This window comes from Neovison vison, chromosome 11, assembly GCF_020171115.1.
Source record: "Neovison vison isolate M4711 chromosome 11, ASM_NN_V1, whole genome shotgun sequence".
Taxonomy (NCBI): Eukaryota; Metazoa; Chordata; class Mammalia; order Carnivora; family Mustelidae; genus Neogale; species Neogale vison.
This window is the reverse complement of record NC_058101.1, coordinates 5,965,548-5,979,317: the sequence shown is the minus strand read 5'-3', so window position 1 is coordinate 5,979,317 and position 13,770 is coordinate 5,965,548. Positions and strand designations below refer to the sequence as shown.

Genomic DNA, 13,770 nt, shown 5'->3' with positions numbered 1-13,770 from the left:
GAGAAGGAACACAAGCCATGGAAGAGGGAGAGGGAGAAGCAGGCTTCCCAGAGCAGGGAGCCCAATGTGGGCCTCGATCCCAAGACCCTGGGGATCATGACCTGAGCTGAAGGCAGATGCCTAACAACTGAGCCACCCAGGCATCCTCAACCTGTATTTTAATTAAACTAAGGTGTTCAGGGACTATAATACTTTAAAGGTTAGGTAACACTATTATCAACTGATAGTAGTTTTGGAATTAAGTTTCCCAATTCTAGAAAGAGGAAAATATAAGTGAATTTCTTTCTAAGGCAGCAAATAGCCATTAAACCATCTTAGAAAATGTAAATGGAGTATGGTAGTAGAATCACAGCCCATTAAAAACAAAAGTGAAGTCAATAGGAATAAATTAAAGATATCAGGGACAACAGCTGAATTATATATTTAAAGATCATGGGAGAATACTCAAGGGAAAATTCACCTGAACTAATTTACCAATGGAGAGATTATTATACAAACACATAACATCATTGCTTCCTACATACTATTTTAAACTGCTGAGTACAGGCTTAATTTTTAGAAGGTACACACTTTAAAGCAATAATGACTTAGCTCTCTTTACTCCTGAATTTTGCAGGCACCATAAAAAAACAACAAAATACAACAAACGTAGTAATAATCTACTTATAGTCAACACAACAAAGTACAGAAATGACTCTGTGATTAGTGGAAAGAAGTATTTTCAGTAAGTGAGGGTTCTAGACAGGTAAAGGTTTAAACCAAGCCCTGTATCTTTTTAATTACAACCATTTCAGATGGAAAGCCTTCCTGAGAAAGCCAAGAGGCCATGGCTTGAACCTCTTTCCTGATTACTCTGGGTCAATTTTATGAAATCAATTCTTATATCACAGAGAGATACATCAGGAGCTATAAAAGCAGGGTGGGCTGCATATCTTAATATATCTCCCCAAACAGATATTACAGTTGGAATTTCTTCTCTCCTTCCTCTTGGCTTTCTTTTGTGTTGTGAGAACTACAAGACTTAGTGCTCATTATAATCTCTGCAATTGCACTGGCAAGCTAATTTCTAATTTTTTCCCCTTCCTCTGTCACTTTTCACTTTGGCACAACACAGTAACGTGTTTCTTAACATTGACCAAACCAACTAACTACACATATCATTTTTACACGTAGCTCTAAACTCAGTTAGAACTGGTATTTCAGAAGGTTAACTGCCACATATCCACGTTCTAGTCAATTCCTTTTGTCAAATAAATACTGACAAGAAATTGAGATTAAAAAAAAAATGGTTTACAAGCTCTCACTATCTCACCACCAGGCTGGTGTTAAAACTATGAACAATAATCTAAAAATGTCTGACAGTCAAAACAATTCAGTTCATATTACTATTCAGTGCCCAGCGTGCGACAGGTGCTGGGCATACAATGATGAATAAAAAAACTCTGTTTAAACTTCTAAACTTAAAGTCTCATGGGGGGGCAAACAATCAGAAAATGTCAATCATCCATGTTCAGTGTAACAGAAAGGTACGCGGAGGGTGCGAAGGGCACAGCCTGGAAGGGCGCTCAGTCCCCTGTGGAAGGAGAATGAAAGCTTCTTACAGGAGGTAGCCATGAACTTGTACCTTAAAGTGAGGAGAGGATGTGATCATTTTCACAACATGGGAAAAGATCTATTTTTTTAAGCCTGTGAAAAACTTTAAAAAAACAGGAATCATGTCAACCTGGAGGAAATAACTTACTGTCAAGCTCTTCTGACTCTCAAGTAAAATCAAGGTGGGTAAGAAGATGCCAGAAACGGATACCTGGAGAATCAGTGTAGAATCCCACTGATCGAGACGAAAACACAGGCAGTTCACTAAACTGAAGCTGTGGGCTTGACAGGTTCTGGGTGCGGACAGCAGCAATGGAATTTATACCCTGCACAGACTACTGTCCAACCTGACAAAGGAACAGAGGAAACCGGAGTTGGGCAATTACAGCAGGGGCTAAATTTTCTCTCTCAAAAAGGTGGCAAATTCTAGCCTGAAGCTGTGGCTTCTTGAGAAAGGTGGGAGGAAGCAGACACAGACTGACAACTAGGTCCGGCGTCAAAGAGCTGTTACTGGTCCTTGCTTCTGTAATATATCATTTTCCACAGAGCCCTGAGCTGCTGCCCCCAGATCCAGCTCTGAACTAGGGGCTCCGAAAGGTCCCCGGGAATGATGTGAAGGCAGTCACGGGATTTCCAGAGGAGCTCAGCATTCAAGAGAAATTAAATTCCTACCTAGAAGAGCTTTTATCTAAAATGCCAAAACAAACAGAAAAGTAATGTTAAGCGAGACACTGAAAACAAATCAGTGTAAGGAAATACATTTGCACAGGGAGCAAAAGACAGTCACAGAGTCCGATAAACCTGGGGAGGCCGGAGGGAGGTGAAAGAACAATGGGCCGTGAGCAGCCATGAGGAACAAAAACATCATCAACTGCACCTTCAGCTGAGATGCATACAATGGGGATAGAGGAGAAAAAGATCCCTGAATAACAAAATTATATATAATGTACCTATTTGGTGTCTGACATTAAATAATAAACATATAATTGTAAGAAGTGCCACAGAAGATGGACGCGATGTGCTTGCTGTAAGAGTACGTAACACAGGGAACACAGTTGTACAGAGATTTCCATATCATGGTTATAACTAAATGGTCCAACTTCTAGAAAGCACATGGAATGCAAAAGGCACTCAAATACTAGTTTTATTCTTTCCTACTTCTAAAAATACCTGATGCTCTAATGATGCCAGAAAAAAACAAATTTACAAAATACTACATACAAATAATTATTTTAAACCAATTATAATACAACTAGTTAAGAAAGAGATCATGACCAATCTTTGGACTTTATACCTTATACTGAAATACAGGAATAGGGCCAAGAAAGCATTCCTGCATGACTAGTAAAATCATCACTAGTCAAAAGTAGTAAGAACAACAAAAACCCACAAAAGGTTAACAGTTTAAAAGTCACTCCTAGGGAAATCATACTAAGATCACTTTTTCAATCAATTCAAACATGTACTGAACAGTAGTATCATCGGGGCAGCTTTACAAAAATGAAGTTCTGTGTCTAAGTGATACAACTCAAAAGGCAGGCCGGGGGAAAGAAAGGAAAGCAGAACTGCCTGCCCCCCTAGATAGTATGTCCTGGACAAGGAATCTGTTTCCTTTTACATGGATTCCTCAAATAGGGTTAAGCCAGTTCAGAAGCTGAACAACTAACTAATCCTCAAGAGAGTTTGGAATGGACTGATTCAAGCTGGTAAAACACAGGGTTTTGTATTTCACAAGCTACTATTCTGGTCATTTAAAATACAAATACTCTCCAGCTTTAAACTCTTCAAGACTCACCATTACCTAGAACAAGTACAAGCCCCGAGGTGTGGCGTGCAAATCCCTATGACCTCCTTCTCCAGCCTCACTCGCCTTCCTTCACTTTCTACCTTAAAATTCATACTGCGAGAGCAGCACTCGCATTCATAGTCTTCCCTGCTCCTCCTGTGCTATTTTATCACATCACTTCTCTTCTGTTCATACTGCTCCCTCTGGTTGGTACACACCCCCCTCTCTTTTTACCTAGCTTGTTATTTATCCTTCAAGAGCTATTTCAATGGTCACTCCTCACCACACTTTTCCTAATAACTCTAGCTGGGCTAAGTACCTTCCTGTGCTCCCACAGCCTCTCGTCACACCTATAAAGTTCAACATTTTAAAAAAAAATTACATTTCTGCTTTTGGGTGTGATCGAGTAGGCAGCAACCTACACAACAGCTTAGAACTAGAAAAACCAGTGACGACGACCACCACCACCACTTGTTCTGAAGTCATCAAAACTGCTAGGACAACCAGGCTTTGCAGAACGAAGATTCTGGAAAAGAGGTACAACTATCCCCCGATTTCAAAAGTCCAGGTTACGTCACTTAGCTTTAACTAAAAACCTACCTCAGTACCTGAAAAATTCCAAAGATTTTCACTTACATGAGAAAAGGCAAAAAGTAAGAACAGCCTTCGGCATTCATTCCGCCGCAGACCGTTACACAGACAGTGACGCACCCAGAGCAGCAAAATGGTACCGCCCGCCTCCGTCCCCGAAACCGCACTCAGCACCTCAGCCACCAAACTCTGAACTGTGTCTGTGAGCACCAGGGCTTTATCTTGATTTATTCTGCCCATCTGTTAGCAAGATGTGTCCTAAGATATCAGAAAAGCCAAACTGAGGGGTCTGGGACACTCAAAAAATTGCCCTTATAAACGAATGGTAACTGCTTCTTTGCCTTATAGCATCTCAGCTTAGAAAAGTTTCCACAGCAATGCTCTACTTGCAAACACGGGGAAACCTGGAACTGAAGTGGTCAACCAGAGGAAATAGCTTTTCCTTTAGAGCATTTGCGCATCCTCTTGAGTACGACAAGAGGCTCAAGAGGCTGAGAGGAAGGAAACCTACAGAGCTTCTGAGACTTTTACGGGTGGAGAGACAAAATTTGGAGTCTTAGGAGCCAAATGGGGAGAGGAAGAGTCAGAAAACTGAATGTGACACTCAGCTGATTTTCCCCTTAATTCTGGAATGAAATTTTCTGAATGAAATTCTGAAGCTGCGAAGGACAGGGATGTAAGAAGCTAACCCGGAGCCTCTGAAAAGCGAGAGTGAGCTCGGCACCCTTTAGCACCCTCCCAAGTGCTCAGGTGGGATCCCTGACTATCCTCTGGGAGTGGGCACACCATGGGCAGAAGCAGCCATACCCATCTGCAGCCCAGATGCCAAGCAGCACCATCCCTCAGCGGGTTAAAGTGATTAATCTCCTACTCAGTCACCTACCAAAGGCCAGACTGAACCCTTCCACAGCAAGATGACATCTAGAACCTTCACAATTTTTCATAATGTTCAGCATTCAATTAAAAATTACTGGGCATGCTAAATAGTATAATGCTAGGTAAAGTAAGTCAATCAGGGAAAGACAAACACTGTGTGATTTCACTTACACATGGAGTTTAAGAAACACAACAAATGAACAAAGGCGGAAAAATGAGACACAAACCAAGAAAAGGACTCTCCGTTACAGAGAACTGATGGTCACCGGGGGCGAGGCTGGCGCGGAGACGGGTGAGAGAGATGAAGGGGATTAAGAGAGCAACAAAAAAACCCAAATCTCTGAATTATCAGAAAAGGACTTAATATACAATAAAGGCAAAGTGGGAAAAGAGATGAAAAAATGCATTTCACTAGAGAAATGATAGCTATTAAAAACATCTAAAAGAAAATTCCAGAACTGAAAAGTATCATAACTGAAATTAAGAACCCAGTATGTGGATCCAACAAATCAGACATGGTTGGACAACTATGCTTTGAGGAAAACTTAGTTTTTAATGTGTATATTAAAATATAACAGGGGCACCTGAGTGGCTCAGTCGGTTAAGCATCTGCCTTCGGCTCAGTCATGATCCCAGAGTCCTGGGATGGAGCCCCACATTGGGCTCCCTGCTCAGTGGGGAACCTGCGTGTCCTTCTCCCTCTGCCTCTGCCTCTCCCCCTGCTCCTCGGCTTGTGCTCTCTCTCAGATAAATAACATCTTTAAAGAAAGAAGATAAAAGAACAAGTGGAAAGTCATTTAGCATCTACCTCAGAATAAAAACCAGCAAATTACACAAAGTAAACAGAAGCAGTTAAGAACAAATAAGAAAAAAATGTAAAAAGAAAAAAATGTACAAGAGGGAAAATCAACAGAACTAAAAGGCTTATCAACAGACTCCTAGAAAGACTGATCAAGAAAGAAAACACGTTATCGCCAACTAAGGAAATGGAAAAGGGAACATCAGTATGAACCCTTCTGATATTAAAAAGGTATCATAAATAACTTTACACAAATAATTCACAATTTAGATGAAATAAATTCCTTGGGGGGAAAAAAAGAAAATTTACCGAAACCGAAGTAAGATTTAAATGAAGACCTGATCAGTGTCACATTTACCAAAGAAAATGAATTATTAAACGCTTTCCCACAAATAAATCTCTAGGCTCCCAGTGGAATCTTCCTACACTTTAGAAATAACAACCCAAACAAACAGAGAGTACTTTTTAAAAAAGCAGAACACTTCCTAATTCATTTTAAAAGCCAGCATACTTTATTATGAAACTTGACAAAACACATTATAAACCAATCTCACCCATGAACATAAATGGAAAAACCCTGAGCAAAATGTTAACAAAATCCAATGATGTAAAAAAAAATTTAACACCTATTTATAAAAAACAAAATCTCTTGACAAATTAAGGCAGATAATCTTCTTAATCTCATAATGATAAGAAATATGTAACAAATTTTATACTTCATGGTGAAATACTAAAAACTTTCCCCTCAAACTAAAACTGAGATAAGGACATCGGTTGCCACTGTTTACATTCAGTGGGGTTCTGGAGGCCTTAGCTAATTCTAATAAAAAAAATAAAAAGTATTAAGAACTGGATAGGAAGAAATAAAACCATGATTATTCACAGTTAACATGTCTATATATAATATACAGAAACCCCAAAAGACTCTGGAAGCAAATTTAATATAGTCAATATATAAAAATCCATTTTACTTCCATATACCAGTGTATAGAAACATACTTAAAAAAATGAAAAATCTAAAATACCATTTGTAATAGCCTCAACAAGACTCAAATATCTAGGAATAAACCTAAACTACCAAATATTATTAAATGAAACTGAAGATCGGGGCTCCTAGGTGGCTCAGTTAAGTGTCTGACTCTTGATTTTGGCTCAGGTTATGATCTTAGGGTTGTGGGATCAAGCCCCACACTGGGCTCCAAACTCAGCAGAGACACTACTTGTTCCTCTCCCTTTCTCAAATGAATACATAAAACATTTATTAAAAAAAAAAAAAAAAAAAGACATTTAAGACCAATTTAAAGAAAATGAACCAACAGTCTATGTTCTGAATTGGAAGACGACTATTATAAACATGTCAATTCTCCCCCAAATTAACAGATTCAATAATCCCTTCAATTTTTTTAAGACAAGTGTATTTTTAAATATATATGGAAAAACAAAGAGTTAAGAATAGCCAAAATAATCTTGAGGAAAAAAAAAAAAACCAAAGTTTATGCCACCAAACACTTATTATAATGCTGTAATAATTACTGCAACATGGTATTTAAAGAACAGCAAATGGGCCAATGGCAAGAAAAGAGGCAAGAAACCGACAAATACATTCACAGGTTTATAGTAGTCACTTCATTTGTAACAAAACTGCAGGGAAATAGGTTAAAGTATCTTTTTAATAAATGGTGGCAGTTCCCTATGGAATAAATGATGGACTCCTACACTTCACACGATACCCCACCCCACCCAAAACCCCAACTAGAATGTAGATCTAAATGTGAAGGGTAAAACAATCAACTCTGCAGAAAGAAAATCCAAGAGAGTATCTTCGTTACATTGGAACAGACAAACATTCCTTTAAAAAAGGAAAAAAATTTCGATAACTTGGTCATTAAAAATAAAGGACTTCTATTGATCAAAGGTCAACACAAAGAGAGTTGAAGGCATCTGTAATACAGTCTGTAAAAGAAAGAGAACTCTTACAAAACAATTAAGACAGCTCAGTAGAAACCCAGATCAAAGATCTGAATAGATATTGCATCAAAAAAGTAAATCTAATGGCCAAAAACACATGAAAAGCTGAATTTCATTAATTATTAAAAAAAGCAAATTAAACTCAACGTGATACTGTAATACACTTACCAGAATAACAAAAATGAAAAGACAATAACCAAGGGTTGACAAGGATAGAGAGTAACTTGGGATTTTCATACTCTGCTAGAGGGGGTCAAAACAAAACAAAAAAACCCCACAAAAAATGGGATATAACATAACATAACAACACAACTTTGGGACAACTGATGGTTATCTACTAAAACTGATATACACATAAACTGATATACACATATCTAGGTTCTACCAATTCCATCCCTAAAAATACATTAAAAAAATACACTTATGTTCACTGAGACATGCTCAAGATGACACTAATGACCATCAACAGAAGAGATAAATTCAAAGAATTATACATGGCAGTGAGAATACATTATGGCCACATGAAATAACACAGATGAATCTTACATAAAAAAAAAAAAAATACTGAACAAGAGGCCAGTACATACTCTATGATTCCATATACATGTATGAAATTCAAAACCAGGAAACTCATCTGTGATATTAGGACTGTTTCTTCTGGTTGGGGAGGTAGACGGTAGTAACTACAAGAGGACAGAAGGGGTCTTCTAAAGTGCCAGTGAAGTGGTGCATTTTACACCTGTACAGTTACAATCTGTGTACTTTTCTGTACATTATACTTCAAGAAACTGTTTAAAGGAAAGAAAAAAGAGAAACCAACCTGCAGGGTAATATTTATTTATTTACCAAATTCACAGATTATACAAGAATGACAGAAAATCAACAGATTAGATAACAATTATTAATTTTAAAGCCAGAAAAGTGGATCAGAATCGACAATTTTAAATTTAGAAAGAATAAATAACACCACACTTAGGTCAAAAATTAAAATCCACATCTAGCACAGAGGAAAATTTGCTTCAAAACTAAACTAGTTCAGTAAGTCAGTATGACACTGCTGCCAGAACAGTAAAATTTAGGGCTAGCTGAATGAAATCATCAAGCCAAGATAAAGTGAGGTAACAGTTTCACTTCACTGCTCATTAATGACTACAAATGAAATGTCACAACTTTAAGAAACACACTGAATGAGTGTATCTGGAGTGGTAAACTCTTGTCAAGTAATGGTTAAAAAACACAGGATGTTCAATCAGGCAAAGAGGACTTTGTGGGCTTACCACATCTTTACGTAGATAAAGGGCTGCCATTTAAAATAAACAGATGTATTCTGTATTGCTCCAGTGAACAAAACTAAACTACTAAGTGGCCACTAGAAAGAAGCAGTCTGCAGGTGCAATGTAGGAAAATCTTTCCAATAGTTTATAGTTTTCCCACAGTAGACCGGACAAAGTATCCAAAGCAGAGAACAGCTTTTCAGAGATGTCAGAAGAACGTTACTACTATGTGGTTAGAGTAAATCAGTGTCTCTCAAACCTAATGCATATTAATAAAACCATGAAACTTTTTAAAACACCAATTTCCACTACTGCTACCACAAGCCCAGTAGTTCTAGATAAGGCCTAGAATCTCTGTAAGAGCCTTCCTGGGTGATTCTGACACACTCAGCAGCCTCGCGGCTCAAGATCCTGTATTCAGAAACCACATAATTATATGGCCTTTAAGACTCCTTACAGTGTCAAAATTCTAATGAAAATCTTTTTAATAGCTTGAAGCAGTTTTATCTTTGCATATCAAAAGCACATTAGCAAAATAGAGAATATAAGAAAGTGCATGTCACTTTGACCAGTCTTCAATTTTTTCTCCCAAATTCATGTAACCAAATTATTGTGTACTTGAAAATATAATTATTATATAAAAGAACTTCTCTAACCTGGGCTAGTTATAAAGAAATGATAATGCTCATTTTACAGATGCTTACTAGAAGTCTATTTTATGCCAATAAACAAAAATGACACAACTCAACCCCAAGGGAACTCACAATCTAATCATCAGGAAACCCCAACACTGCACACTATCATAAAGGAAGTAAAGAGTGCTGTGGGAGCACACAGAAGGGGAGTGATGGGTACATATATTCTTGTATGACCACTCTGTCCTAAACTTGAGGATAGGGGATGCAAATTAAAAGAGAACTGTGAGAGAATGATCCAGAGACAGAGCTTAGGTAGAAAAAAGACAGAAAAGGAAACTGAAGGAAAAAAGCATAAAAGAAACCTTTATAATATTTTATTTTTCCATTTTTACCAGCACTTAAAAAATATTAGAAAAGCTGGAAAAGTATGTTTATGGCTTAATGACAAGACTGTGTTTCTTTTCTGCAAGGAATCAAGGAGGGTAATCATGGTTAGAAGCAATAGTGGGAAGAGAACTCGAAAAGCCAGTCCCTAAGAGAGGGGCAGAACAAAATCAGGAAATTAGAACTAAATAGACAAGTGTCCCTGGGGGTTACTACAGCAAGCAGCTGAGCTCCTACAGCTCTTAACTCTCACCCCAGTCTTCACCCCTATCCCCATCAGAACAAGCCCACCCACATTTTATAAGAATTGACTTTGGCTTCCACATGATATTACTATAGGCAAATCCTTAATTGGTTCCCTCTCCAGAGTTCTAACAGTGTTCTATTCTCTGGTATTACCTCAGTAATACTTGTTAAATCACCTACAGATATAGGCCAGATTAAATGATAACAGAGCAATATACTATAATCTTGGTAGAATATCATGTTCAAAGACCATGTTGTAGAATAGTATTATCACTGACTCAAGGAGACAGCAGAAGGAAGAAATGGTTCTAAAGCCAGCTGTATTAAAGCTTTGAGGCTTACCAGAAAGTCAGAACGTAAAGGTAGGAATTTCTATTTTTCTCACTGATGTATGCCCAATGCTAGAAGTACTCAGCATGTAGTAGATACGTAATGAACATTTACTGAATGACTGAATTCCCAAGTATCTAAAAAAATCAAACACACACACAAAAATAAAAACTGGAAAACAAAGTACAATGGGAAGAGAACTACATCAAGTTCAAATTATACTTCTACTAGTTATTCAAATCTTGAGCAAAGAGGGACTACTGCCTATTTCAAAGACTACACTAACAGAGTAAATGTGATAGAATATGGAGATGCCCCTAGCTTGAAAGATACTCACCCAGGTTAACTAATTTTCAATCTGCTAAACAAAAAATAAGTAACAGTAAATGCATACATATTTCTTCAGCTTGTGAGAAAGGATGACAGAAGTAGGTTAGTAGAAAATGCATACAGATTTTAATAACCTATGAACAAAGGTTAACCTAAATCAAAGGAGGAACTAAGACATTTGCTATTCATTTACCTAAAAATCAAAAATCCAAATTTTCTTGGCTACTATTCTTTATCCCAAGCACAGTGCTAAGTACTAGTGATAAAAAGAGCTTATACAATAAGCTTTGGGAGTGCATAAACTTCATAGTTATTTGTCAAAAATAACAGGATTAAATGATAGAAGCATAAAAATTTCTAAAAGGTATTTAGCTAACAGTAACTGAGAGGTAAGATGGCTATTTCCCTACAAATGTCCATCATTAGCATTACCTTAGTAGCTACTTGAACTCCTTATAATTATCCAAGAAATACACAACAATTTGTTTACTAAAGATAATTTCAGCCTCCATAGCTAACTATATACCTAGCTTACTACTGTTAGTATTGGACTACAAAGAAAGAGAACATATCTTCCTAAATCTGTAACTCAGATAACAAAACAAGCAAATAAAAACAAAAAAGTCATTTTTGTCCTGTTTCAAAATAAAACAAGGGGAGGTTTCCCCAATAAAGAACAGAGCATGTCCTTTAATGATATGGAGTTCTCCCATGTGGTGTCAAGATACCAAGATACCAGTACTTGGTGACAGTACACTTACTGCTGAAAGAAGTCATCTATCTGGAGTGATGAGAAAAATCTTTACCTGATTTGTAGGCATTTTCGGCACATTCACCTTCCACATCTGGGCTTCCCTAGAGATTGCCTTTTCCAACAGGAAAGACAATCTCTGGTTTTCCAAAGGCCCTGGAAACTTCATGATATCCTTTGGATCTGCCTGCCTCCCAGCTTGATGTAGCTACCTATAAAATCAAATATAAAACAATGCTTTTTCTTTCATTATAAAATACATGTAGCACTGTATAAATATGTTGGTTCTTATTAAGCAATTCATAAAACAAAATAAGAATGTTATGAGGCAAGAGAGGATTTTACAGCTCTTTAAAACATCATATATTAAAATGTCACAGTAATAATCAGTTACCTAAACATATGCACTTTAAATTTGAAACTAGGTCATAAAGAAAATAAAAACATGACCATATAATTGATAGAACCAATAGACTCCAATGAAAATGTATTATTGTGTCTCAAATTGTGTCAACAAATCTTAAATTGTGGGCTTTTTATACAAGCAATTCTTAATAATTGTCCCAGATATCCCTCTTAAAAATCTAATCAGATAAGGGCTATTAACCTTTTTCTTCATTAAAAAAGTTATATCCATTACATTAAATCCCACCCATTCCCATATAATCAGTATGAAACCATCCCCACAAGTATAAAACCATCTTTATTTGTGCTTCCAATATATAGTGTCTACTAGCTACACATGACTATATTTTAACTGAATAAAGTTAAAATATAATTCTTCAGTCACACTAGCAGCATTTCAAATTCTCAATATTACATGTGGTTAGTGGATAATGTATCAGATAGAAATATTCCTTTTCAGCACTGTCCCTGCAGAGAAGTTCTACTGGAAAGTGTTGATGTAGAAAACTCAAGAATCAGCTGACTGGCCCTCTAAAATGAGCAAGCCTAAGGAGCAACAGTGCAGGCAACTGAAAGCCCAGGAGAGAGGCCTTTAGGTTTAAAAAAAGAAAAAAGAAGGAAAAGAAACTAGAGATTTGAGAAGTACAACCATGTACAGAAAATTGGACTGAGAAACTGAAGCTATGGCAAGATTCAACCAGATTTGATGAAAGCTAAGGAATTAAAAAGGTAATTGGCTTCAGAAACAAAGATTATGCAAGAAGGTAAATATAATAATATATCACAACATTCACATAGCAGTAATAGTGAAAATACTGAATAGGGACTTCAATAAACAGATTAAAACTGCACTGGGAAGATGGGAGGTGTAAGAAGGTAAAATGAGCACTACATCTTTACAGGTCACTGTAGGCAAAACATAAATAATACCTAAAACTGAAATATCAAAAAACAGTAGAGCAAATTATTTGAAAATTATGATCTTAAATACAAGAGAAACAGATAAGCTGGGGCGCCTGCGTGGTTCAGTGAGTTAAGCCTTCGGCTCTGGTCCTGATCTCAGGGTCCTGGGATCAAGCCCTCCCCCCTGCACTGGGCTCTCTTCTCAGCAGGGAGCCTGCCCCCCCTTACTTGTGATCTCTCTGTCAAATAAATAAATAAAATCTTTAAAAAGAGAGAGAGAGAGAAAGAGAAACAGATAAGCACTCAGAGGTTAACCTGTGAGAAAAGCTTAGAAAATCCAGCAACAGAAGAAGGCTCTTCTTCATTATAAACCTCATATAACTATTTCAGTTTTCAACTATGTACCTGTATTATTCACTTCATATTCGTGAAATTTTCAAAAAAGTAAGTATCTAGAATTAACAAAGAAAAGTTCTGATTTTAAAATAAAATTTAAAATTAATTAAAAACAAACAACAAACTCCAATTTCCACGCCCCCTTCACCCCCAACTCCAGGTCCAGATCACTTCCCATGCTTCACCTACTTGCTACAGAATCTACTGCAGACTACCTCTGGTTAAATGGATAACTGATTTTTTTTTTTCATTTTGCTTCTCTGAACTTCTGAGTTTTTGCACATTTCCTATAACGAGCATTAAGTACCTTTCATACCAAGAAAAAAATGGTAAATAACACAGAAGGAAAAGAAATACTACCTAACCCAAAGGCCCATTTCAAAGATTAACTTCTTCCAAGAATTCTTGATTCTCTTATCTGGTGTGATTTCCGTCTGAAAGCAGCTTCCCACTATTTTCCCTATGAAATGATAAACACTATGATACTAAAAAGATTACGT

At 37.0% G+C, this 13,770-nt stretch overlaps 1 protein-coding gene across 4 annotated transcripts in view; it reads right to left on the bottom strand.

Moving 5' to 3' along the window:
- CCNI (cyclin I) overlaps positions 1–13,770 on the bottom strand; it is a 31,202-nt gene that overhangs the window by 11,521 nt on the left and 5,911 nt on the right. For 3 of the 4 annotated variants that reach the window (XM_044224629.1, XM_044224631.1, XM_044224630.1), the window contains exon 2: positions 11,622–11,778. The exons of the other annotated variant lie outside the window; for it this stretch is intronic. In XM_044224629.1, the coding sequence (XP_044080564.1) occupies positions 11,622–11,735 (114 nt within the window). In that variant the 5' untranslated portion in view covers positions 11,736–11,778. The remainder of the gene's footprint in view (positions 1–11,621; positions 11,779–13,770) is intronic. 4 annotated transcript variants of the gene reach the window in all.